General features: G+C 42.4%; 1 protein-coding gene across 1 annotated transcript in view; it reads left to right on the plus strand.

Annotated features, from left to right (window-relative positions):
• The window catches only part of CHST15 (carbohydrate sulfotransferase 15), a 44,967-nt gene extending 17,950 nt beyond the window's left edge, over positions 1-27,017 (plus strand). The window contains exons 2-8 of the mRNA XM_064717241.1: positions 6,588-7,656; positions 8,405-8,744; positions 12,429-12,575; positions 17,117-17,273; positions 21,113-21,269; positions 25,063-25,210; positions 26,373-27,017. Coding sequence (XP_064573311.1) covers positions 7,114-7,656; positions 8,405-8,744; positions 12,429-12,575; positions 17,117-17,273; positions 21,113-21,269; positions 25,063-25,210; positions 26,373-26,563 — 1,683 coding nt within the window. The 5' untranslated portion in view covers positions 6,588-7,113 and the 3' untranslated portion in view covers positions 26,564-27,017. The remainder of the gene's footprint in view (positions 1-6,587; positions 7,657-8,404; positions 8,745-12,428; positions 12,576-17,116; positions 17,274-21,112; positions 21,270-25,062; positions 25,211-26,372) is intronic.
• The last annotated feature ends 963 nt before the right edge of the window (positions 27,018-27,980 follow it).

The following is a 27,980-nucleotide window of genomic DNA, read 5'->3' on the forward strand; positions in this document are numbered from 1 at the left end:
TTAATTTAAAAATGGGTAACACTGAGTTTTGTTATTTTCACATTCTCGAGGCAGACCAAACAACAGCACATCAGAACATGTGGCTGTGGCATTTTAGGAGTGCAAGGAGCTGGACCTTGGCAATTTCCAGGAACTTGCACAAGAGTTTAGGTGCAATAATGCATTTCTGGGGGAGGGCACGACCCTGCTGTCACCGAGCCAGGTCAGGGAGCTCCCTTTCTCAATCCCCACTTTTTTTTCCTTGCTTCCAATAATCTGTTTATTCAGGCAGTGTTTATGCCCTCGCTGAGTGGTGATTCAAGCTCCGTAACTATTTCCTGAGCATTGCAGCCCAAATAATAGAAGTCATCCTTATGTGATTGAAATGACTACTGTTATGCTGATTTTAGGGGAGTTTGCATGTGGAGCAAGGAATTTGTTCCATTCTCACATTTTATTTGGAAGTGTATGGATGAGGAAGGAGCAGATTGTGTTTGGATTAGATTCTGAGGAAGGAACCAGCTGGGTTGTGGAAGAAACCACTGTTGTTTTTTAGGCGAGATTGCTGATTCAGTGGTGATTCAGGAGGTTTTCTTTGGCTTTAAAAGCCATGAAATGCTTTCTTTAAATAAAAATTTTAGACTTGAACAAGTGTTCAGCAGTTGTTCAACAGGTTGAGTGTGTAACCATGGGCTGTGGCCACCTACTCTTGCTTTTAGGATGTACCTGTTTTCCAATGGAGTGCCCTGAAATTGGTTCCATGGGTTCATACAGCATTTTGGGAGTTGCCTTTATTGATGATTCTTTAAAAATTAGGGAATTTAAGTAAATAAAGGAGCTTTACATAACTTCAGTCTGCAGGAGGTTGCTGAGCTTCGTACTGAGTCCTGTGGCTTTTCTAAATCACTGCAATTGCTTTTTGCATTTTTTTTTTTGTTACTTTGTTTTGGGATTTTTTTCCCTTTTTTGTTTGCCAGAAGAGCTCAGTGATTCATGATCCTCTTTTTATTGACATATCATCTTTCTGGCATCCTTCTGATTTCTCTGAGGTAAATAGATGTGAGTTCAGGCAAAGTTTATTTCCAAAAATGAAAACTTGAGGAGCCAAATGTGTCCAAGAAGCATCAGAGAGAAAATCTACGATTATTTCTCTCTTTTCCTTACATAATGTTCTTTCTTTTTTAATTTAGCTTAGATTTTATTCCTTCTACTGGGCTATTTTTTATTGAAATGGTGGAACCTGCCCACTCACAGGATGAACTTCCTCCTTCTGTACAAATACTCCCCTACCCTTGTACAAATACTTCAGATTGTGTGCTGCCTGTAGTCTGCTTCAATTCTAACCATTTCCAGTAAGCTTGATAGCTAAAAAATATCTGTCATTGTAAGGTTTTGCAGGTTTTTTGTGTCCAGAGGTCATAAATTTATCCTGCTTGGGCTGAAGGATTGCTGTTGTACATGGAGAGTGTTGCACTGAGTGATGGAGGAATGGAAAAGGAATTACATGGTTGTGCTGCATTGCTACTGAACATTCTTGGGCTTTTTCTTTCCATGTGAAAATGTTACGAGGATTTCACTCCAGCAGCCTCACTTTGCCCTTTCGTGTTTCCATTCCTCTTGACGTGAGTCATGGAAAGTTTGTGGTGGTAGGACTGTGGGCAGCCTTTCACTTGCAGAGCTGCATCTCTGAGTAATGACAGCCTTGTCTTCACAGGAGCTCCTCGGGGGAGACATTTCCACAGGGAAGTTCATTTCTGGAGTGTTCTGTGGGACGTGGGATCAGCTTTGCTCCGAGATTGCAAAAAACATCAGCCGTGCAAACTGAGAACTCGATTTAAACAAACCTTCCTGATCTGGCTGGGAAGGCACTTGGGCAGAAGGAATATTTATCCAGATTAGTGGAAACAATTAGGAGGCTATGGATAGAATAACATAGCTGTTACTCTAAGAATGACTTAGATATATTAAATTAGGAGCAATGTGATATTCCTGGCCAGTGATTCAGCAGTATTATGTTTTGACTAATCTTTTGTTTGGGTTTTTTTGGATAAAAGTGTTTAATCCTTAATTTTATAGCATCTGTAGCTTTCTAAGTAGGCTTCCTCCCATCTAATCAGAGAGCTGGTGGATTATTTTCTCACTTTCCTTAGACATCCATTTATTTTAGGTTGTGAGCTGCCCATCAGGACTGATTTACCTGAAATCTTCAATTCTGTGGTGTGAAGGGAGGAGACAAAGTTCTGGAGCTCCACTGACATAAATTCAGGGGAGCATTTATACCCCAGAATGAGAAATGTTCTTCTGGTGTACCTGAAATGTGTTTATAAGAGGTTAACAGCCACCTTTTCATGTGGTGGGAGGAGAAGCTGATTGTGATTAGAAGTAACGAGGCTACAGAAAAGGTGTGACCTGAAGAGCGCCAGCAAAAGTTTGATTTACTTTTATTTTAAAGAGTTTTTAAAGAAAGGAAATCATATTAAATATTAAGGAACTGGTGACCTGGAAAACAGGTCATACACATAGGTATATATATGTGTAAAATCTGTTCAATTTGTTTTATCTTATTCACAGAGGAGCAGAATTTTAGCTACGTGACTGAGCATATGAAAGTAATTGTTTTTTATAGCCTGTTGGTCTCTTCTCCCCAGGGACAAGCATTAGGACAAGAGGAAATGGCCTCAAGTTGCGGCAGTGGAGGTTTAGGGTGGATGTTAGGGAAAATTTCTTCATCAAAAGCCCAGGGCAGTGGTGAAGTCACCATCACTGGAGGGGTTTGAGAGCTGTGTGGATGTGGCACCTGGGGACATGGTGGCCTTGGCAGTGCTCAGTTAGTGCTTGGCCTTGATGGTCTTGGAGAGCTTTTCCAACCTTAGCAATTCCATGATTCTGAGATTCTGTAGCCATTTTGGTTGCAGGCTTCCCTTACAATCCTAAAGAGAAAGGGGAGGAATTTCATGAAATGTTTATTTAATTGGAATAATACAGAATTTCAGATACTTTCTATAGTCAACAGAACCCGTGAGGATGATGAAAAATTTTGCATTTTTTCTTTTGAGGGGAATGTCTCATAGGGTTGTGGATGAGATGAGTAGGGCCTGGTGGGTGCTGTGTTTTCAGTGCTTTGGGGTGAAGTTTTGTGGTTTGCTTTTGTGGTTCCTGCCAGTGTTACCTGCCAGCCTCCTCTCCTGCATCCTGAGCCCCCAACAGCCAATTCCTCCTGTCATGGAATGCAGGAATTGTTCAGGGAAACTGCCATTGAAAGGTGTCACCTGTTTGCTATTAAGTTCTGTTGCATATAAATACCTTTGTTAGCTCGAGCCTGCTCCAGTTTGGAGCAAAGTCCCCTCTGGCTTCAGTGGGAATTATTGAAATCTAGGAGAGCTTTTCCTTTTTCCCCCCATTCCGCTGTGTGTCATCTTGTATATCCATGTTTCCTCCTCAGGCTATTCCCAGAGATCCTGATTTTTATGTGGAGGGCTGCTTTTGGCCAAGGAGCCTGCAAAGGTTGCTGTTGATTTCTGCTCTGTGGTTAGGGCTGGCACGCATTAATGTACAGCAGACAAATGCAGTATAGACGTGATCATAAATAATTCACCCTTCCCTTCAACAAGGGGAAATTACATGCTACATTATTCAATATACAAAGACACTGCTTGTTGTGTAAAGAGAGTAATTTTCTGCCAGTGAACAGCCAGCAGCTTTGCAGCTAAAATATATAAGGAGACACACATGGTTTATTACCAGCTCAAGCCTCATAACCTTCCCTCTGCCTGCAATCCACATCCTTCTGCTCTCAGCAGTGGAATACAAAGAGCTGACGTGTGCTGGTGGCTGTGGCTGCTGGGAATGTTGGATGGAAGGAACAAAAACAGGGCACTGTGGATGTCTGGATTTCATGGGGTCAATGAGGAAAGTGAGGGCTGGGGGAAGACCATTCCCTTCTGGTGAGCATCCTTCATGCCATGGTAAAATCTTAGGGAATAAACTATCAAAAACTGCTTGGGAAAGAGAATAGAGTGGCACTGGGGAATTAGATCCTTTTATGTGTTTATTACAATCCAATTTTTAAATTTCATGAATGTTGACAGTGCAAAATCATGTAAAATGGTGTGTTGGCAACTAGCAGTTATTAAAAAAAAATGAGATCAATGTGTTTATTGTATTAGCTGAGTGATCTGTCATTGTCCTGTGATAGGTCATCAAACTGATCAGCTAATTAAGAGCCTGATGCAGTGCTTGTGCATGAGCTGGCAGAGTTATGGTTGCTGGTGGAACTTTAAATTTCCCCTCATGACTGGTGTGATTAATATCTCTGCTTTACTGTAGCCTAAACATATTTCTGTTTTTTTCCCCCTTGTATCAGCTTCCTGATAAACACTTTTCTTCACCTGCCAAAGATGTAGCTAACATGGTTTTTCCTTGGCTTTGTAATATTTGTGGCAGGATTTCATGAGAAGTGTCTGCAGCTGGGAAGGGTTCAATAAATTCCAGTCCATTTTTTAACACACAAATGGACATAGGACAGAGAAGGTTATGTGGTTTTTCTAAGGTCTTGTGGTCTGCATTCATTAATGTATTTCTGATTGCTCTTTTTAAAAATTTGAGAATTGATGTCAAACACACAAACATGGAATTGATCCCATTAGGCTATCTCAGATAAATCTGTCCAGTCAGTGTCACTGAGCAGGTTGCAGATGCCTGTTAGAAGAGGACTGGAAGATAAATTGGATTTTTTCTTTATTTTAAATAGCCAGTGCATAGGAATTAGTCTATGAAAATAAACAGTAAGGAGCTGGAGAGCAGAGAGAGTACTGAGGTGGATATCAAAGAAAAGGGGTTCAGAATAGAAGAATTTAATAAAAACAAATGTGTTCAACATGATAAATATAGTTGAAGAGATGCTGTAGGGTTGGTTTGGGTTACCAGATCTTTTCTATGTACTGCTTTAGCCTGTAGCCTCTTCTTCGTGCTTCTTTTTCATTGGGGCTTTTTTCATCTTCCTTTTTTTATCTTTTGTGATGAAGGCCCTCACCTCCAGCCCCTTTTTTTTACAGTATTTTTTTCTTGAGCTATCCCTGTTTTCATGACTTCCTCTGTTGGATGTGGATGCTGCCTGAATCTGCCCTGACACTGCCTCTGTCTCTGGCCCCCTTTGCTTCCTCTCTGAAAATGTTTGATCAGGGTCTTATTTCTGCCTGAAATATTTACTTGGGAAGTGGCAACTTTTCAATTCTTTTCAGGACTTCCCTTTCTTCTCCTTCTCACCACCATTGGTGGTGTTTGGACAACCATCAAGGCCTTTCCAACCTTGGCTCCTTTCCATAGTTCCTCTTTTTCTTCTGGATGTTTTCTGGGGGGATTTTTTACACATAAGAAAGCATAAACTTTCTGGGTTTGAAATGACCCATATGAATCTGATTTAATATCTCTAGTTGTTCAAACTTCTGTCAAGGTCATCACAGCTTTGCTCCTTTGGAGAAGTTTTTAAGTCTGGTCTCTTTGAGAAGTCTTGCACTGATTTCTTTCCCTTTGGTTTAAATATAGTGAGTTATGATTATGCTGTGATTTCTGTCTGCCTCATCTGGCTAAGAGAATGAACTCATTAAGGAAATGAACTTTTTTGGGTGGAAGGAAAGCATTTTGCAAATACTTTTGTTCAATATTTATCCAATTATTCTTGGGTCCCTGAGACACAGCCTACTTGTTCTGATTGCAGAAATCCTCCAATATGTGACAGTGTTCAGTGGGAGAAACATCAGAATACAAATAACTTTTACAAAAGCACTTTGTCTCATACAAAAATGCAGGCAGAAGGATGATGATAAATGTGGGATCTGAAGTGACTGCCCCATTTGATCAGGACACTTTTGTAGGAATGAACCATGAGTTATTATCTAGAATTATAGCAGTGTTGCTTAAGCATTAAAAATAGGTGTTGATAGAGCTAAAGGCAAAACAGTCAAATTGTGAGACTCATAATAGTAATGATTATACTTCTCTGATTTGGTGAGTAATAAGAGAACCCATCATTTGGTCCAGAAACCTGAGATGCTGTCATTAGCCTTTTCCTTGTGTCTGTTTTTTAATCTCTTCCCTTTGCTGAATGTTTTACTCATGGCTTTTGATTTTTTTTTTTTTGTTTGGCGTTTTATCTCCCATGTTTGAAAGGAGATTGTTACTTTATCCCTGCCTCAAACAGGGTCCTACCCCACTTCAGGACTGTTCATTTAAGGTCCTCAGGAGCAGATAGAGTGTAATTATTTAAACCCGTGTCACTGGATACTGTCCAGAAATGCTCCCGTATTTCAAGAGCAGATTAAAATCTGTTGGGTGGGTTAGTGAGTCGTGTAGTGTTACCTGTAGTAACAACCAGTCAGTGATGTGAGCAGATGGGTGGTGGAAAATCAGGGGCAGCTCTCTGTGAACCTGGAGCCAAATGTTCCCTGGGTTTAATGTCCTGAGTGCTGTAATTAACAGGCTTGGCAAACGGCAGGCATCTCTCAAATAGAAATCTGAAATGCCTGGTGGTGGGTTGTGCTTTGCTATGGCTGTGGATGGTGTGGATATGATGCCTGGCTGTGTATAAATATCTGGGTTTGTTTCTCTAGGTTGGACCATGCATCTCTTTGGAGCCACCTCTGGGAAGATGAAGCTTCCAGCAGCAGCAGCAGTGCGGTTTGGAACCTGCTTGTTTTAAGGAAACCTGGAAATTTCTATCCACATTTGCCTATTCCAGCATAAAGCAGAGGAAAATGAGTTATTTTTATTTTTTGCATATTTTCACACTACGCAACAATTTTTTTCCCTTCTCATTTTGTTCAATGGGAAAAACTTGAGCCAGTTCTGTAGCTGATCCTTACTTCGCCACATTCCTCTTACTGAGCCAAATTCCTGGGAGCCACATCCAGAGAACATCTATTTTTGTGTGGTGGTGGTGGTTGGGGCTTCTTTTTCTTTCTGTGACACATGTCACTTTTTATTCTGTTTTGAACCTGTCCTTTTGCATTGCTGAGTAGTTGTAGAACCACTCCAGGAACGAAATAATTTCAGACTTGCAGAAGATGACTCATATGCTTCAGAAACATTTTTATGGCTGCGCTTGGCTCATTAACGTAGGAGTTTAACAGTAGTAATATGAGGCATTGCATTAATTGCTGCATACATTTATTGCCAAATGACTTGCACAGACAGTGTTTCAGATGCCGTGGACCTGACCACAATAACCAGAAGTGTCCTGTGTGCAGAGGAGAGAATAAAATCCCTTTGTACACCGACAGCAAGCAGATGAAGTGGCTCGCGGTTCTGGAAGTGAGGACTGATCACTGTGAGAGCTGGAATGGGTTTTTCTGCCTGAGGAAGGGCAAGCTCTGCAGTTTGATGTTTGGGTTGATCATAATGACTCTGGTGATGGTGTCCTACATACTGACTGGAGCCAAGCACGGCCTGCTGCTGATCCCATCTCCCTTCCACTACGGAGCTTTTGCTAGCAATCCCAGCCTAATGGACAATGAAAGCCTTAGTGACATGAAAGACTATTACCAGCCTTCAAAAATGAATATTTCATATGTAAGGGATTATCCAAGCATTAAATTAATTATTGACACCATTACTTCAAAGATAGAGTTTATAACAAGGCAGCGCCCTGATTTAGAAGAGCTGAGAAAGCAAGAGCCACATGTAAGTATGAATTGAGGCGTGTCTTAAACTGCTTTTTACATCCTTATTTCAAGGCTTGTGGATCAATCTTTTGCCTAGATATAAAAAAGTGCAACTGCTTGGATGTTCATGCAGTGATTTACACCATCTAGAGTCTCCTGATTCACAGCAGCTGAGAAGTTGATATTGTAGATCACATCCCTCTGAGTCACGGGCAGGATGGATGGGTTCTATAAATGCTCTTGACACCTGAGGCAAAAAATCAGGCAGTCTTGTGGTAGCTGTGCAACATCACTGAACTTTTACCTTCTCTCATGCAAAATCATTGTGGCTTACATTTACCTGTCACCAAAATGATAAATAAGAAAGGAGCCTTTCTAATAACTGCTTGCCAGGGCACCTTCCTGAAAATCATTGCAAACCTTGTATTTCAGAGTTAAAAACTGGAAGGTAATTTGATTTGAGTATTGGGTGTTTGACTTTAAAAATCAGTTCCTGGGATTGCAGAGGAGTTGGGGCGATTATTGAGGCCCTTTCTGGCTTTAAAATAAAAGGATTTATTTCTAAATTCTTGTTTCCCAGGCCAGTGGGTTGAACAGGATTTGTTTCATCAGAAGCAATGAATGGGGTCAACTTTGTAGGTAGGAATAGTGCTCTGTCCACGTAGTGTTTCTGTTCTCTCACTGTGCTATGTAAGAAAAGTAAGTGCTAAGTAAGAAAAGTTGATTTCTTGCTGCCTTGACTGAAACTGTTGTTCTTTATGTTGCAGATGTTTTCGGTAATTCCTAACAAATTCCTTCCAAACAGCAAGAACCCTTGTTGGTACGAGGAGTACCACGGCAACACGACGGCCGATCCCTACGCCACCAACTCCTACGCGCTGTACTCCAAGCGCTTCCGGATCATTTTCGATTACCTCAGGAAGGTGTTCTGGAACCACCTGTACCACTACAAGGACAAGCACTACCGCCTGCGCTGCCTGCCGCACTTCTACATCATCGGGCAGCCCAAGTGCGGCACCACGGACCTGTACGACCGCCTGCGCCTGCACCCCGACGTTCGCTTCTCCGCCATCAAGGAGCCCCACTGGTGGACCAGGAAACGCTTTGGTGAGTCACAACGCCCTCTGCTAGCCAGGAGAGTTGTCCCCCTTTAAAGTTTTGTAAGTATTCGGGATGAGGTTTATACATTTGATGCGTGTTGGCTTGCCTAGGAACAGCTGGATTGGTGGTTTTGAGAAATCCAGTTGCTCCACCTGCTTTTGTTCAGTGGTGTTTTGAGTTAAGCTTCTTGAGAAAATGCACATTTCATTGAGTTTATTTGGAAAATCTAAGGGAAAACAAAACCAGTGCATAAGACCAACCTTATGAATTTATAAAGGCAAGAAGAGAAACTGTTAGATTGTCGTGGGGGAGTTGAAGAGAAGCAGTGATAGTTTTGTACTGCAAAATTCTGCAAAGCCTTTCTTGAAGAGAAGCAGTGATAGTTTTGTACTGCAAAATTCTGCAAAGCCTTTCTTACATCAATAAATGATGGGTCACACTATTTAAAATTCGAGTCCTTATGGTTCAATAAATGCAACTGTGGCAGGAGCTTCATTAGGGCCACAGCTCTGGGCAACACTGATCAGTAGAGAAGAAACTGCACGAAGAAACTCTCTCACACTGAGGGCCCTGCACGTATTTTTGATCCTTTTTCTGGATGATATCATTATTTCCATCTCTGAAGGCAGACTTGACTAGCTGGGGTTGTGGCCAGCTGGAGCAAAAGGCATCCATCCCCCCTGATTGCACCTCCAAAGGGTGTCTCAGGGGTTGAGCACAGAATTTCATCCATCTGAAGTGTTTTTCTCCTTCTTCTCTCTCTCTGGATGCTGGGGAAGGTCAGTCTTGTGGTTAGAGATTAGATGAGCTGCAGAAGACCCGTTTGAGTTTCCTAACTGCTTCCCTGTAGATGTGTATGAGTGCTGTGCCCTCTGTATTCCACCCAGGCACTGGATTTTCCTCTTCTTGGGTCTGGCTGTTAAGTGCTGGTGTGCCCTCACTTTGTATGACTTTGGTATGAAAAATCAAAGACTTTCCAGTGATTTTACTGTTTCCAAGAGGAAGATTCTGCTTATTTTGGTGATGTCTTAATTTCTGTTTCTCATTTGCTGTTGCTTTATGGCAGACAGAGGCTTTGGAACAGGAAAAATTGGCACTGGAGTATAGATGAGGACTTTGATCACTACTTTCTTTTGGTGCTTTTCTAAGCTTCCTTGGAATGGGAAAATGATGAATTTCTGTGGCTAAGGGCAAGAAAGGACACTTTTTGAGTCATTGGGACACTGGCAGTGCTACTTCAAATTCTTTATTTCTCCTACATGTGGTCTTGTCATTTCTATCTTCTTTCCCTGTGCCCTGGATCCCAGAAGAACCTTTGAGCTCCTGCAGACAGGGTTTTGTTCCTTGCTTCTTGCTGAGGTGCTCACAGCCACAGAGATGGGATTTCATGATTTTGATGTTAAATTTTTAGTTTTCTCCCTTTGCAAGGGAAAGTTGGAAAAAGAAAGTTGCCAAACGAAATATTTTGGACATTTTCTAAATACTTTTTTGTAAATTTAAGATGTAAAGTCATGTGATGAAAACGCAACTTTGCATTTGAGATAACTTAGTCCTGTTTGAGAAACACTGGAGGCACCAGTGTGAATTAAGGAGTGAAACCAAGCCAAGCAAAGAGAAGCATTGTGGTGCTCCTTGAAGACCCATGAGAAGGGACTTGTTCGTCCCAGTCAGCAGCTGACTGAAGGCAAAACATGGGAACTATGGAATAGTTTGGGTTGGAAGGGACCTTTAAGCCCATCCAGTGCCACCCCTGCCATGGGCAGGGACACCTTCCACTGTCCCAGGCTGCTCCAAGCCCTGTCCAGCCTGGCCTTGGACACTGCCAGGGATCCAGGGGCAGCCACAACTTTTTCTCATGTTTAGATAAAGTGATGGAAAGAAGGGATTGTCAGCAAAATCTGTGGAGGATTTTGTGTTCCATGGTAGTGCTGGCAGGAAAGGCTGAACCCAGCTGATATCTTAAACTAAAATGTTTTACACCTCCATTTACATGAACCTCGACATAAATGTCTGGAATGAATATTGGAGGAGGTAATGCACCCAGCCTCACTTCAGCAAGACTGGGCTCACTAAAGCTCTGAACCCGCCCTACCAAACAGCAGAGGAATGTAAAAATCAGGCTGGAGTGCATCTAACTTGAGAAGAAGGGTGAATTTGAATTCCTGTCTCTGTGCTGGCATCCACAAGCCTTCCACTTGCAGAGTCTTGTGGTCAGCCACTGGGGACCAAGTGCCGATCCTTGAAGAGAACATTCTTTGCATAATTCAGTTTTTTTGAAGTTGTTTTGTAAAGCTGGAGAATGAAGAAACATTGCAGAGCTCGTGGTCTCATGGGAGAGGGATCTGTAGGAATGACCTTCTGATCATCTCAGCTCTCTGCCACTGAGAATGAAAGATCAAGTTTATTCCTGGTGGCTCAGTCCTTTAATTCTGCCTTTAAAGTACATTACCTAATGGTTACTATTTAAAAATTAAGAAAAGAAAACCAGAGGATATGACAAACACTCTCACAAGTGAAACTGAGACAGCCAGCAAGTGGCTATGACTCCTGTGCTCCTGGCTATTAACTTGGTTTGGTTTCTAACACTTAAGCTGGATAAGAAAGTCTCTTTGTTCAATGGCATCCTCTGATTCAGTGGATTTTTGTGAGACTGACTAATTTCAGCTGAGGTTAAACAGCCCTCTGGGGAGGCCCCATTTCACAAATCACTCCTTTCCCTTCTGCTGGGATGGTTGATGCTCCACAGGACTTTGTCTCAGCTTGACTGTCTCTCTCCCTGCTGGCTCCTTGCCACTGTTTCTGTTCCCAGGAGTGGGGTGGCAACAAACCAAGGCTGTCTTGCACTTTTTTCCCCCCCTCAAAACAAGTCAAAATATGCTGTTGAACTTTCTCCTACCCTCATTAAATCCCACTTTTCCTAAAGGGGAAAATCAGAGGCAATGGACAAAAGAACTCCCTTGCTGAGCTTTCCTCTCACATAATTGATAATTATTGGCCTTGTGGGAACAAGAAAAGGAGAGCTGAGAAGTCCTGTGTAGGGAGCATGTTCAGCAAATGGAGAAGTGAGACTAGATTTGGAAACAGGAGTGGGAAAAGGAGTATAAAAATCACAGGATGCAGCTGAAGATGCTGAGAAACGCAGGGGGAAGGTGATACTGAACTCACCCTGGAGTGTAGGGAAGGAGAGGAGAAAAACAAGATACTACCGTGGAGCTTTATTTGCATACCTGTGAAAGGAAAAAACCCATGAATGATTTCCCAGTGTGTGTTCATTTGCATATTTGGCATCAGAGCCTGTGCTCAATCTCAAAACAGTAAATCTAGTGGGAGTCCAATATTACTGCAATTTACATGGGTGCAAATGGAAGTAGAATCTTATCTTCTATATTCCTTCCAAAAGCTAAATTTAGAAGAAGATAAATCCAAGCTCATTCATGCAGGGACTACAAAACAGAGCACTTAAAATATTTCCTATCACTGCGAATTTATGGTGTAATCCTTCAGTATCTCAGATCTCAGCCACTTCATTACCGGCGCTTTTATCTGAGGGTTGCACTTGGTCAGTCTGATCTCGTGCTGATGTTGGCTGGCTCGGGGCCAACCACCTTGGTTTGCACCGGTGGTTAGCCTTGCCCTGTTGCTGTCACAATTGCTGATTTTAATTCTCCTTTTCTGGCTGTTTTTCCTCAGGAATCATCCGGCTGAGGGATGGGTTTCACGACCGCTACCCGGTGGAGGATTACCTGGACCTGTTTGACCTGGCAGCACATCAGATCCAGAGCGTGCTGCAGAGTGATGCAGTGAAGGAGCACGGCAAGAGGAACAACATCATCATTGGTAGGGCAAAAACAGCCCCAAATTCTGTGTAGCTCCATCCACACTGGCACTGCTTAGAGCTGAGGCACCAGAGGGGGATTTTGTGGCTGGTTCTCAGCACAGAGCCCCTGGTGTTGCTGTTGTCTGGAAGCTCTTGCCTTTCTTTTCCTTCTTTCTTCGTTAAGAAGCTGTGATTATCTTCAGAAAATTCCTGAGCAAATGCTGTATATCTGATGAGCATCAGCATTTAATTAATGTGTTTTTTGGGTTTTTTTTCCAAGAATGAGAATGACCTTGGTGACTCGTTCAAACACAGTTTCCATTTTGTTTTCACAGAACCATTTAGGTTGGAAAAGCCCTCTAAGATCATCACTCCCATCCATTCCCCCAGCACTTCCAAGGTCACCACTAACTCATGTCCCCAAGTGCCGCATAAACTTTAAGCACAATTCTGAGGGGATTGCCTGTAGTGCTGGGATTGTGGCTACACTTCCAAATGCTGGAGCAATGTCTGGGATAAATCCAGTAACTGTGGTGGTATGACACACACTGGGTGCTGCAGAAATCCTGGAGCTGCTGGGAAATGTGGTAGCAAAAGCTCCCAGTGGCTCTTAAGCTCCAACAGAAGAAATTGATATAATTAGTTGGTGTTAAATTACCTAATTACCACTAAGAATGGCTTAAAAGTGCTGTTTGATTGTACTTTGTGGAAGTCCATGGTGAGCACTGGGCTCAAGGGAGGGATTCTTGGATTGATTTCCATGACATCCTCTGGGCTCATTTGCTCTGGCCCATGGTGTACTGGTTTACAGGGCCCATGAGGAACATCACAAACTTCTAAATTCTGCTTCTGCTGTCTGCTAAAACCAGAAAAGTGAGGGGATGGGAATTTTACCATTCTTATTTCACAGGGAAATCAGACACATTCCTTGCAAAAAGTAGTTGTGCAAGTGACAGTTCCCTGTCAAAAAGAGACTTTTCAAGTAGGCTTGAAGTCACAATTCTACAGAAAATAGAGACAAGATTTTACTGCCTTCCCTCAGAATTACTGGGGGTTTGGTGTTGTTATAACCTAAAATTTTAACCTGTTGCTGGCTGGATGAGATGGTGATGATGCCTTAGGTTGGTTAAACCAGAGCCTTGTCTGAGTCACATTTCTTCAATACTTCCCCAGCCTCCATTTAAGTCCATCATTCCCTTTATTAAACATTGCAACACTCAGCAATACTTACAAGATGGGGTTCTTAAGAAATGCTGCCATCAAGGACATCTGCAGATTTTCCTGCTACTTGCAATAATATCTCCTGTCCTTTGATGGGTGAAGTGCTTATACTAATTAAATTCACTAATCTAATTGGCAACGTGCATCTTTGATTACCCACCTCCTGTTGCAGCTTTTTGTAGGGTTCACTTTGTGTTTCTTTTTCCTGTGGTCTCATTTCTTGTTTCATTAAGGTTCTGCTGGGTTTTCTTATTAAGTTTACAGGAAAAGTCTTGAATGATTATACTCATTAAGGCAGTCTTTTATGACCTTGGCAAACAACAAAACAAAGCCACCTAGCCTAAAATGAATCTGTATGAAAATCAGGTTTTCTCATAATCTTCCTTTTCTTATTTTAGATGACTGTAGAGAAAAATCAAATTAAAACTGTAAATATTTCAGTAGTTCATCATGTTATATTATTTTGAAAAGTTAGGCTTCTTTGGATATTAAACCTAGTGGGTAATAACTGCATTTTCCTAAGAAAAAGCCCATTATCTGTTTAGAGATGAACCCCAGAGGACAGGGCTGATCCTGCCTGAGGCGTTCTGAACAGGATTTGTTTATGCGGAATCATTAATAAGATAAATTCAGAGGAATGACTTGTGAAAACACAATATGGTGTTCATCCATTAATGACTGAATGAAGAGGTTATGCACCATTCTGTAGGCAATTTAATAATTCATATGATCCTTAAGTCCATAAGAAAAAAAACCAGTTCAGTTGCACCGGCGTAATTAAACACAATTAATTGTTGGTGATTAATTTATCATGTTTAGTATGGCTTGTTCTCTTTGCAGGTATTAAACCTGTATTATATTATAATTACATATAATTATAATTATATATATAATATATATAACATATATTTAAAATATATATTATTCTATATTATATATAGAATATAATATATTTTATATAAATATAGAATATATTTATATGTAACATATATATATATATAATTTATATATATATACATATATATATGTAATATAATTATATTATATTAAACCAAACACTGTCAAATTGTCAGAAAAATTTTTGTTTGCCTGCCACAGGAAATTAAAATTATGAAAGTCAGCAGAGACCAGAATGATTATTATATTTTTTTAATATATATATTTTTTCCCCTCATTAAATTCATTGCAGTCATCTTGTGGGAAGATTTAGCCTCTTGAGCCCCGGTTTTGCTGGGCTGGAGCAGCACCTTGAGCTCTGTTAATGCTTTAGCATGATTTGGTTTTGTGCCTGTGATCCTGGGTTGGACTTGACAATCTTGGAGGTCTTCTCCAACCTTTATGATTATGGGATTTGTGTCCCTGCCTTGTGTCCTTCCTGCAGGTTTGAGAGGGTGGAATTCACATTTTCTGTGGAATGTGGGCTCTGATGTTAGGAGAATCTGCCATTTACGTGTAAATGCACTGGGGTTTTTCGTAGTTCCCACTAGGGAGGTGTCTGCAGGTTTGGCCATGGTAATTGTGATAAATCCAACAGAACACCTGAGGTGATCAGGGAACAGAGCAGAGAGCTGTGCAGGATGAGCAGATACAGTCCAGGCAGGAAAGGTGGCTCTGTGGTGTCACAGATTTTAATTACCTTGCCGTGATCAATGCAAACACTTTTGAGGGAGCTGTCGGAGGCTGTGCCTGCCAGGGGATGGAGCAGGGACTTCCCAAGGTCACCCCCATGCCTGGAGTGCCCTTCCCAGCAAATCCCTGCTCCTTCCCCCTGCTTTCCCCACGTCCTGGTGGCCAGCAGAGCTTTCTGTGGCAGGGCTGTCCCAGCTCCTGGCCTCTGCTTAATCCTTTGTGTTTCTGCCTCACCCAGCGTGGGAGCTGGGCTAATTGAGTTTTAATTGACAAGTGGAAGCCTGCTGGTGATTAGGCAGTGCTTTGGCTAATTAATTTAGAATGGAAGAGCGGAGCTGTTGTGGACACCCAGCTACAGCCAGTGGAGCTGATCTCCTCCTCCTGAAAAGAGGCAAAATGAACGTGACAGAAGATTAATGTGTTTTCTAACAACTCCCAGACTTTATTAATGAATCACATTATGTTCAGCCCAAGTTTGGAGCCAGTGCCTTTCTCATGTTGTGCTTTGTCTATCTTTTTAAATCTTTATTGGGCTTTCCCAGCAGAGGAAGGAAGAAAAAAATAGGGAAATAATGTACAAATCCATAAGCCTACAACATTATTATTTTTTAAATCTCCTTCCCTTTGATTTGGAAAACCTCATTAGCAAGAGTTAGCTTTCATTAGACTGTCAGAGTGTGTAAGTCCCCAAAAAGCTTCTGTACATGTTTTATTGAACAGTACTGTGTCACATAAATGCCAGGATTGCTTAAAAAGACAGAGAAGGTTACAAAATTCAAAACAACATATCAGATCATTTATTTAGCAGCTGAACCATCATATATCTCACTCTGGCAGAGATTTTTACTGAATATATTTCTCCCTGTAGCATTGCATTCTGAGTGAGCTTTTTCAGACACTAAAGATACCAGAATCTGATATTTTACCAAAGTGTGCTATTTATTCTATAAACCCTTTATCTATTTATAAATAGTTGACTTGTTCTACATGAATAATTATATAAAAAATAATCTTTCAAACCTTAATGACGCATCTCAGCTGCTTTTTAAATATTTCTTATATGCTCACTGATTCTCCTGATTATGTTTTCCACACTGTTGATCAGCAGGGGTGATGGATGTTTTCCACATTTTTCTATGGGAAATTTTACAATTTGTTAGCAAGCTGCTTCTCCAAGATTGGGAGCATTAATGTCAACCTGTGGGTGCTACAAAGAGCATTGCAAGGCTTCAGCAGGGACAAACTCCTGCCTCCTCAAGGCTGGGTTGGATGGAGTTTGGAGCCTCCTGGCCCAGTGGAAGGGATGGGAACAAGATGATCTTTGAGATCCCTTCCAGCCCAGATCATTCTGTGATTCCATGATTTCCATGACTGGAAAAGGTGCTAAACCCCTGAGCAGTCCATTCCAGCCCAAATTAAATCTATTTGCATGTGTTAGCCACCAGCAGGAAGCGGTGTGGCCATGGAGAGCAGCATTTCAGGTGGAATTGCATAAAACCTGCCTTGAGCATCCCTGCATTCCCAAAGGACAGGGCAGTGGGGTTGCTGCAGCTCTGGGAGCTTCAGCCACAGCAGTCTGCAGAACCAGGGTGTGCTGGAATTCATTTTGAGTCAATTTTGATCTGCCTTATAGCACTTAAAAATTCAGCCAGTTTCCACTCCATCATGAAGAGTGGACTGAGTTACCAGCAGAGATGCTTTTCATTTCCAGGGGAGGCCAGTGCCTCGACAATGTGGGACAACAACGCTTGGATTTTCTTCTATGACAACAGCACTGAAGGGGAACCTCCCTTCCTAATCCAGGATTTTATCCATGCCTTCCAACCAAATGCCAAACTTATCATCATGCTGAGGGACCCTGTTGAAAGGTGAGCATGAAAATTTTCTTGTATAATCATGCAAGTCAATATTCAGTAAATATTCACGAGGTGTTTGAGAGCTACTTGGTTGTGATAAGAGGGGTTTTATTCTGTGTATTTTGGCACAGGTAACAGTGATAATGTTTTAAAGAGAAGCATGTGAGTGTGAATGCCATGAGTTCCATGCTTGGACTCCTGAGCTACTCTGAAAAAAAGAATTTTTATGTTTCCAAATGCAATCTAATGCCATTTCCTGAGCTAATGTGCCCTGGTTCTCAGCAGGGCTCTTTAGACCAGGAGGGCCCTGTGTCTCCAGATCTCAGCAGAAATAATCCTGGGAAATGTTTCATTTCATTTAAGTAGTAAAATCTATGTTTTCATGGGGTTTGCAGTTTAACTGATTAAATAATAATGATTAAGGATGATTAAATAGCTCCAGAGTCAGCAAATGATACAATTTTTAAAAACTCTTTCAAGTGCTTGGTGGGACAGTCGTGTGAAGTTTCACTGGGCATTTGTAGCTTGCACAACAACTGCAGGAGTTCATCCTTGGTCTTCCTGACACTGTTTGCAGGGAAAGGGTTTGGCTTTTCCCAAGGTGTGGGCTGTTTTAAATGGCTGTGGAGAGTCAGGAATGCCCAGCTTTCCACTTGCATTTCACTTGTCTTTCAATTCTGGCACAATTCCATGTTCCTCTGCAGAAAATGATGGTGTTGGGGTGAAGGATGGCGATTCCACTGGATCAACTGAGGAGGTAGTGAATGAAGTTTATGTGGTGATAGGGATGAAGGTGCAGGGTCCAGGGAATAGACTGAGGAGGTGAATGAAGTCTTCAGGTAAGCCCAAAGAAGGATGAGTAGGAAACGTGGCAGGAAGTGATAGGAAGGGGAAAGAAAAAAAAAAGAGGAAAGGAAAGGAAAGGAAAGGAAAGGAAAGGAAAGGAAAGGAAAGGAAAGGAAAGGAAAGGAAAGGAAAGGAAAGGAAAGGAAAGGAAAGAAGGAAGGAAGAAAGAAAGAAAGAAAGGAAGGAAAGGAAAGGAAAGGGGAAAGGAAAGGAAAGGAAAGGAAAGGAAAGGAAAGGAAAGGAAAGGAAAGGAAAGGAAAGGAAAGGAAAGGAAAGGAAAGGAAAGGAAAGGAAAGGAAAGGAAAGGGGAAAGGAAAAAGGAAAATGGAAAATGAGATGGGATGGGATGGGGGTGACGCCAGCAATTTATATACAGACACGAATTTTTATACAGCCAAACTACACAGCTCTATTGTTCTATTTCTCATGTCTTCTCTACAGCTTAGATATTTTTTCTGCTGTTTTAGCACTGTTCACAATTCCGCTGTATCTGAAGCCTGTCTTTTTACCACCTTCCTAAAGCCCTGTGATTTTATAGACTCCCACAGTGGGGATGAAGGTGATGGTGGGGAGCAGGCTCTGGTGGCTCTGGCAGAAGAGCAGCCCCGTGCTGTGTGTGCAGGCAGCCTGTACCCACTGCCCAGCAGCCTCCAGAGCTGGGGGATGCTCCCCAAGGAGCCTCCCTGCTGGCAGGACATGGCTGTGGTGGGAGCAGGGCTGGGAGATGCTTCCCAGCTCCTGTGTCAGGAAATGCAGCTCTCCACATCAACGGCATCTCCTGACCCCAGGAGTTAACAGATGGTAATTTTATGCAAGAGAGTGGCTGGAGTGGCTTCCTGATGTAAATTAGTGACAAACTCCCTGATTGCCTTAAGCACCCTCAGTAATGGAGGTGTAGCTCTTTGCCAGCTTTAGCAGGGGTCACAGAGAAAGTCAGCTCCATCTCCTTGACTGTGTTTATGACAAATTGGCTCCTTTTTGTTTGCAGTTCTCTGCATTCCTGATGGCTCATCTGAGCTGCAGGAGCAAAAGCAGAAGGGACAGCCCATCCATTGGTGGGACAGGTTCCTTGGAGCAGCCAGGAGGGCAGGGGGCTGGGATGGGCTCTGATCTAACCTGCACAAAGTCTGGGTATCCCCAGCTGGGAATATTTGAATAACATCTTTTTCTGAGATGGTTGTTGTCAACTGGTGTCATTATTTCATTGGAATGGACAGAGATGGAAGGGAAGGACTTCAAGTAGCTAGAACAGCTGAAATACTAATCAGCAAAGGCAGATGTCCTCAGAATTAAAAACAGATGGGGGGAAAAAAAGGAAAAAGAAAAATGGAAAGGAAATCTCAGCTGCCCTGCAGAGGGAGAACTTGTCCTGAAGAACGTAGTTTTTCATAAGATGCCAACGAGTCTGAAAAATGATGCATTTCTTTTGATGGATGGTTAGAAACACCAAGCAGTCATATTAAACCTTTGTAATGACCCTTCAGCCTGGCCCGTGCTGTACCTGCTGCCTGCTGGCTGATTTTTCCCAGGAAGAAGCCTTTCACCACTCAGCCCCACCATCCCTGGGACAAGCTGGGTCCTGATATCCACATTTCCTGCGAGCAGGAGATGCTGTTGTGTGTCTAATTTAGGTGAACTCAGCTGGCCTGGTCCTTCAGCTTTTCCCTTTCTTCTTCCTTTTAAAATGAACAGAGAGTCTTCATTTGTTTCACATGGGAATTAAAATTCTGTTCTTGCAAAACACTGACATAAATAATGAGTGCAGAGGGGCTGTTCCTGTGCTTAAGTGCTTTGCTGGATTTAGGCCTAAACTTTCCAAATGAGGTGTTCTTAAGTACCCACAGAAATATAGGGAAGTTAAAGGATAAATAAACTGAGTGCAATACAAAAGGTTATTGCAGTAATAAGTGAGACCTAAATAGATTGGTGTTTTTATTTCTTAAACACCTGCGGTTTTTTGAAAGAGGCTGAAGAATACGTAGGATTTCTGGAATTTTATCAAGTGAGGGGTATTGTGGAGGCATCCGATCTGTGCTGCAAACAGACATACAAAATTGTCTTCAAAATCCTGTGGTATTGTTGTGGTTCTGGTCATTCTAAGCCTAATTATGAATGGAAGTTAAAATACCATGTTCAGCAGATCTAATAGTTGTGTCATGTCTAGGTATTTCCTTTGTCTCCTTAAAACATGCTCATCTTGGAAAAGCCTAATCAAGGTTTCAGGGCTTAATGCTAAAATTGATATTTTCCTTGCCTGTAGGTTTTTGTCTGTTTTACTGTATCCTAAAGGAATTTGAATTTATATTATCTTTTTAAAGTAATTTTAAGTAATTGTGCTAAAAGTGAGCAATGAGGGATAATGCTTTGTAACTTAGAGAAACATCTGCTTCATCTTAAAAAAAAAAGAAAAAAGAAAAAAGAAAATCAACAGGTAGACTGCTGTAAATTGGAAGTTTTTTTTATGGAAAGATTGGAGGTGAAGCTTCCTGTGAAAGGAATGGGAAATCTGAATTCTTTCTAATTCATGACTGTAGCCAGCTTGGTAGTAATGTAAGAATTACTCTTTCTAACCCACCTAAAATTAAAGTTTCTAAAATCAGCTTTAAGTTTTAGAGACGGGTGTTCCTGACCATGGAAGACCAGGTGTAGAAGGACAGCAATGCCTCAGCTGAGACCGGTTCTGTTTGCAGAGAACATGAATTTAAAGTCTAAATTTTGCCTTCAGGAGAAAACATTGGCTCACACAATTTCTAGGGTCAAGTCTTCAGGGATGCAGACCTTGAAAGTGGGGATGCTGTTCAAAATGCCCTGGAGAGGATTTTGCTGTGAATGAAATGAAATGAATGAAAAATATGTCGCTGGGTGACAGGCTGTGGGCGGGACGCTGTTACACACACATCCCCTTTCCCTGGATTCCTGTAGCTCATTGGAATCGGTAAATCTGTGGTGGAAATAGATGTTGCTCCATTCTCTCAGCCCCTCACTGCCATGTTTCTCTCTCACAGGCTGTACTCTGATTATCTGTACTTCGCCAGCGCCAACAAATCCGCGGAGGATTTCCACGAGAAGGTGGCGGAGTCGCTGCAGCTGTTTGAGGGCTGTGTGCTGGACTTCTCCCTGCGAGCCTGTGTCTACAACAACACCCTCAACAACGCCATGCCCGTACGTATCCCCTGCCACCTGGGGCTTCTTGCTCTTTTCACACAATTCACCGAATCACCAGGTTGGAAGAGGCCTTCAAAATTATCGAGTCAACCCAGGCCCAACCCCTCAACTGAACCCTGGCCCCCAGTGCCACATCCAGGCTTTGTTAAACACACCCAGGGATGGGGACTGCACCACCTCCCCGGGCAGCCATTCCAGAACTTTATCTCTCTATTTTTCCTGCTATCCAACGTGTATTTCCCTTGGGGCTGTGTGCTCTGGTTGTGTCAGTGCTGCTGCAGACAGAGCCCAGCCCCAGCTGAGCACAGGCACCTTTCAGGAGCTGTGAGAGTGATGGGGGCAGCCCTGAGTCTCCTTTTCTGCAGCCTGAGCCCCCCCAGCTCCCTCAGGGGTTCCTCTCAGGGTTTGTGTTCCAGCCCCTCTGGGTGTGCTCAGTGTCCCAAGGTCCTGCCCAAGCTGAGGGCCCAGAGCTGGGCACAGCACTCCAGGTATGCCCTCACCAGTGCCAGGGACAGGGGCACAATGACCTCCCTGGTCCTCTGGCCACTCCATTCCTGACCTAGCCCGGAGCCTTTGGCCTTCTTGGCCACCAGGGCACTCTGCTGGCTCATGTCCACCCTGCTGTCCACCAGGTCCCTTTCTGCCTGGGCACTGTCCAGCTGGACAGCCTGGTGGGAAGGTTGTTAAAACACCAAATTCCCTTGCAAGGAAGCAGCGAGAAATCAAAACTTTCTCCCTCTTCATTTGTAAAGTGGAGGGTATAAATATATATGTAGACATGCAAAAGATGGTGTGGGGGCCCAGCTGTCTCCTCAGCCTGTTCCCTGCTGAATGCCAACAGGGATAACACAGCTTTCCTATTGTGCAAGTGCATGGAGAGCACATTTAGTGAAGATTACAATTTAATGTGCAAGCTTTTTGCAGATGTCTCCAAAAAAGTAGCTCTGGCAAAGATCTTTGCAGTACCAAATTGCCTCAAAATCAGAATAAATTATGTGTTCTTTTGTAAGAAAAGGCTACCAATAACTAGATAAAATCTCTTTTTTTTTTTTTTAATTGTCCATGCCAGAAAATTATACAAGGAAACACAGAAACTGCTGGCAGGGGAATGGATAAGTATTACAGGCTTACAATTCCAAAATTCACAATTTTAGCATAGAACTGACTTCAGATTTTGCTCGAGGGCAGAGAATAATATGGAAGAGATGGACTGGAAGTATCTCATCTGGCCAGTTTGCCATTCAATCCTCTTTTATTTGCTCAGGATTTGGAGGGAATAGTTCCCTCCTTTGCCTCTGGGGTGAAGCTATTGCCTCTTCCCCTGGATAAAATGACAGTACAAGTGCATTCCATGGGCTGGGGCCCTGCAGCAGCAGCAGCAGAGCAAACAGGACACTGCTCTCTCTCACCAGGTGGGTTGGAGCTGCTCAGCCCTGACAGCCCCCAGGGCTCCCTCACACACCAGTTGCTGCTGGGCAGCATCACAGAATTTTCCAGCCATCTGCTTGCACAAATGTATTCCTTCCAGTGAGGCAGAGAAAGGCAGAGAGAGAACCAGAAGGAAAGATTTTCCTCTTTATGTTCATCCTCAGGGTGCAGAACCCGTCTCCATTTGTTCTCTTGAGCAGCCCTCTTGAAGAAGATGCTTTTGGAATCGAGCAGAGGAGGCCTCTTTCCTTCCATAGAGCCACAAGCAGGTGCTTGTAATAAAACCCACATGCCAACTGTGCTCCTCAGTGGCCTTTTTTAGCTTCTTCTTCAGCCAAGTTGCTAAATCTGTTGTGCTCGTGGTTTGCTGTGCACTGAAGGAGTGAGGATTGCTGTCCCTGGTGAGCTCATTAGGTTGCTAATTCTGTGCCTGTGCCAGGAAAAGAAGGGGTTTGCTGTTTGTTAATGTGTTTCTGGAACCAGAGAGGTGTCCTGGGCATCCTGGCTGCTGATGGATGCTGAGGGGGAAGAAAGGGGTGTTTGGCACTGGAATCAGTGGCAAGAACATTTCCCAGAGAAAGGCACAGTGACCAGGGTGATCCCAGCCTGCCAGCACCTGAAGGAGGGCACAAGGAAGATGGAGAAACTATTTACAAGAGCCTGGAATGAGAAAAGAAACAATAAACCGCAAGTTTGCCCCAGTGCAGGGTGGAATGAGGCGCTGACTGAGGGCTGGGGTGCTGCCCTGTCATGGACATATTTTATGAAAAATCCTTTTGCCAGGATTTTTTCTCCTGAGAAGCTGAGAAGCCTCAGAAGAAAAGAAAAACAATGGTTATCTGCTGCTGTGGGATGCAACAGGTGCATCTTTGATTGGTCCATGTTGGTTGTTTCTAATTAATGGCCAGTCACAGTCCAGCTGGCTCAGACTCCTCTGGTCAGTCACAAGATTTTGTTATCATTCCATTCTTTTCCTTTCCTTGCCAGCCTTCTGATGAGATCCTTTCTTCTATTCTTTTAGTATAGGTTTAGTATATAATTTTCTTTTAATATAATATATATCATAAAATAATCAATCAGCCTTCTGAAACATGGAGTCAGATCCTCATCTCTTCCCTCATCCTGGGACCCTGCAAACACCACCACGCTGCCCTGCCAGAATTATTTTCAATTATTTTGAATTATCCCATCTTAGCCTGGTGTCTTCATCAAATAAGGGGTTCCAGGTTCTGGTGTAGCACATCTATAAAGAAATCTGCTAAATGTGGAGACTTATGTTATAAACAGCCAAAGACACGCATCAGAATCACACGGGATAATAATAATTCAGCAATAATTCAAAACAAGGCTTTTTAAGGGGAATTTAGGTATCATTGTATGTCATGGGGCAGTGTCAGGAGTGAAAGGAGCTGTTGTCTGACTTGATGGGCTCTGTGGTAATGCAAGCTGAAGATGTTAAGTCTCTTTTATGAAAGATGCTTAAGACTGGGGATTCGTGTTCCTCTCCTCTGAGCCTGAAGGGATTTAGAAAAATATTTATAAGCACAGTTGGAGGCTGGACTTTTTAAGAACACCAAGGCTACTCATTTTATGTTTCAACTTGTTATGTAAAATTGAGGAGGGAAGAAAAACAGAGATAAGGGCAGGAGAGGCTGAAAATCTGCTTTTTTCCCCTCTCTGGTCTGGCTCTCTGGGTACTCAGACAAGGCATCAATACTGCTGCAGCTGAGATCTCAACCTAATTATTGCAATCAGGGGATGCAGCAAAATGCACCCAAATCTAACACCTGACAGCGAGGCAGAATATTTGTCCTGCTCATGGCAGTGCCACCTGCAGTGGAATCATTTAGGTTGGAAAGGACCTGTAAGGTCACTGAGTCCAAGTGTTAACGCAGCACTGCCAAACCCACCCCTAAACTGTTTCCCCAAGGTGAAATCAAACTGAAATAAGCAGCCTTGGGGTCTGGAGAAGGGGCAGGACTGAGCATCTGCCCTTGAGTCACTGTTCCTCAGGGGCTGAGAGCCCTCAGTGTCTCCATGAAGGCTCCAAGCACAGAGAGCTTGGCTGTGAGGTGGCTGAGCATCCTTCTCCAGATAATTGTGTCTGTGCAGAACTTTACACACACCTGTGGCTGCTGCAGCTTGGTAAAATGACATCTCTCACCAGCAGAAAAGCTCTTTGCAAAGATTTCTTTAAGCTGTTCAGAAAAAGAGAGGAAGATTTAAAAATATTCACATACTTTCTTTTTGTCATTCCTTAAAAGCACATTTTGGGGATTTTTTTTTTTTTTGCCCAGATGACAGAGTTGAGTGTTGTTTTGTGTTGTAAGGTGAACTAATTTGGTTTTTTTTGTACTTCCAGGTGAGGTTACAGGTAGGGCTCTATGTCGTGTATCTCCTGGACTGGCTGACAGTTTTTAACAAAGATCAGATCCTTGTTCTTCGCCTGGAGGACCATGCATCAAACATGAGGTACACCATGCACATGGTGTTCCAGTTCCTGGATCTGGGTAGGTGCTTGCTGGCTGGTTTAAGTGTGCAAAATCATTATTATCCTCTTTCTTTTCAGTTATTTTTGCTTTATTAAGGGACAAAAAGAGAAGCAGAGGAATTTGGCTTGAAGGATGCATTACTCTCATTGCCTGGAGTCAAGCAAAATTAAATTCTCAAATGCCTGGTGTTAGAAGATCTTAGTAAGAGTATATAAAGGGGAAAAAAATCTAGACCACTCAGAATGCAGGGATTTATCTTCCCACACAGAAGCCAGCCTTGCTTCTGAAGGCACCCAGGGCTTGTTTGCCACGGGCTTATGGAGATGCAAAATTATCCCTCCCAATTTTTACAAACTGAAGTGCTACCAGCCCAGAACCTGAATCTGAGCATGATGAAAGGTTGTGTTTGTAGCCGAGGAGAAGGGAGAAATTGTGTTTTTGCTGTGCTGATTGAGACATCTGTTGCTAATCCTGGGAAGAAACGCCGGCAGACAAAACGTTGCCCAATGTTGATTTGACAGTAGCAAGAGAATGAAAATGTGGCTGAAAAATCGTCTGTCTGGTCCAAGGCTTGGTCTAGATGATGGGAAAGCTTGGATGGAGCAGGCTGAACAGATGAAAAGCTTGGCATCTGCTTCCTGAGTGTGGTTTGTGCTGGAAAACTCCCTAGGATTTTATCTTGCTGGTGCACATTTGTTCCCAAAGTGGGGTGTCACTGCACCTGTGGCCACTGTGATCCCACTGCCAGCCTCCAAAATAAACAAACCAGAGCTTTCCTGAGTGCTGAGTGAAGCTTGTGGGGTTTCTGTGGGGTATTAGTCAGCTCACACCATGCAGTGAAATAGCAGCATAAAATACCTGCAGCTCCAGAGTGGAGGGGAAGTTGTTTTCAATCATTGGGTTTTTTCTGAAAATAGCTATTTTCCTCCAAGAGTGATTTATGCTGCTTTTTATAGAGAGGATTAATTAATGGGAGAGGAACATGTATTATTTCCATATTTACCAGTAGTGATTTACTTTACTGATCTAAGCCTGTATTCAATATTCTGAAACATTCTGGCTGCCAACAAAAATTACATTTTTCTCCCCATGGCAAACCTTCTGATTCAGTCATTAGATTTCTTTAGGGTGGGCATTTTTGGGGGGAAATATTTGAAGGTAATATTCTCTTTTTCCACAGGGCCTCTGAGTGAGAAACAAGAAGCTCTGATTACCAAGAGTCCTGCATCCAACACACGAAGACCTGAGGACAGAAGCCTGGGCCCCATGCTGCCAACCACCAAGGCAATTTTAAGAGATTTCTATAGGCCTTTTAATACAAAACTGGCACAAGTTCTTTTTGATGATGCTTTTTTATGGAAGAGGACATAACGTGTAAATTTCTTGCCACAACTACAGTGCTTAAAGGAGTTTTTATTTTTTTAAATTCTATTTTTGTGCGTGGATATTTTACTTTTTTTTTTTTTTTCCCATTCCAAAGAGCAGCCGATGGGTGAGCTGAGAGTCTCACCTTCAGCCAGCACACATCTCAACAGCTCTGCCACATTTTCCTTGGGAGAATGGAAAGCATCTTGCTTTAATCAGTTTATTGCAGCTTCTTTCACCCCAGCAGAGGAGTGGACAAGCATCAGGACAGTGATGTCTTACACTCTTCCACAGGGGTGTTGAAGTGGAACCTTCTCTGAGATGCTGCAGCACAGAGTCAGCATCAGTTTCCTGCAGTTACACTTATAATCTCTCATTTCATTTTCAATATATGTTATTCACTCATTTTTTTTCAAGCAATCAATGTCATTTAGTCATTAAAATTTTTAATTGAATTCAATCTAAAGTTCTGTTTCTTTTTGTCAGCCTGTTTAAAAATGGTCTGCACTAACACTGAGTGTGTTTCCTTAACTCTGAAAGAAAGATGAAGTGCATTCACATAAATTTTCAAGTCTCATTTATATCTTCAAGATAAATGGACTTTCCTAGCCATAGTTCTTGTAAAAGAAAATTTTATAATCCAGGTGAGAATGGATGGCTGAAACCTAAACAGGCCAATTTGGTGTTTAGCACAACAAATTCATTGCCTTCCATATTTTGTTCATGAAAGTATGAATATGTATAATTTACTCATATCACTCACACATTTTCCCAGGAAACCACTTTTAAATAAAAGTCCGTTCCTGGCCATGAAGAGCTTTTATGGATATTCCTGCTAAATTCTGCAGGATTACTCTTCTCCATTCTGAAGGAATACACATTTTAAAAGCCATATGACATTTTGTTATTAAAATCAAAAATGAGCAGGATTCTAAGTACCTCGCAGAAAGGATGTGTTACCTGAGGAATTAGGTTATGTGTTTCCCTCTTCAGGAAAAATATCCATATTTAGTTAAAGAAGTTGAGATATGCAGACTTGAGGAAAAAATCCAATATTTTGAAAGTTATGGAGAAACTTTGGACTACCTGAAAGTTTTAATTTGACAAAAAAAAGCAGGTTTTTTTCTATGGATGTGCAGCAATTCAGTCTTCAATTTCAAACACAGCTGGTTAGGCCACTGTCAGCTACAATCTGCAGCCTTCTGCAGGTGGAAGTCCCACCTAAGCAAGAGATTTTTTAAGAAACAAATATAAATGCTACCTGTTCATCATTTCCTCTAATGGGCTAACCTATTTCCTCCTAAATGTGTGTTGAGTGGGTCAAAGGAAGCTCCTATCCAGCTATCAAACCCCCAGAGAATCCTTTCTGATTGCCTTCACTTGTCCTTTCAACCACAGTGCAGTTTTATTGATGGTTTCACAA

The sequence above is a fragment of the Zonotrichia leucophrys genome, chromosome 6 (genome assembly GCF_028769735.1).
Source record: "Zonotrichia leucophrys gambelii isolate GWCS_2022_RI chromosome 6, RI_Zleu_2.0, whole genome shotgun sequence".
Classification (NCBI taxonomy): domain Eukaryota; kingdom Metazoa; phylum Chordata; class Aves; order Passeriformes; family Passerellidae; genus Zonotrichia; species Zonotrichia leucophrys.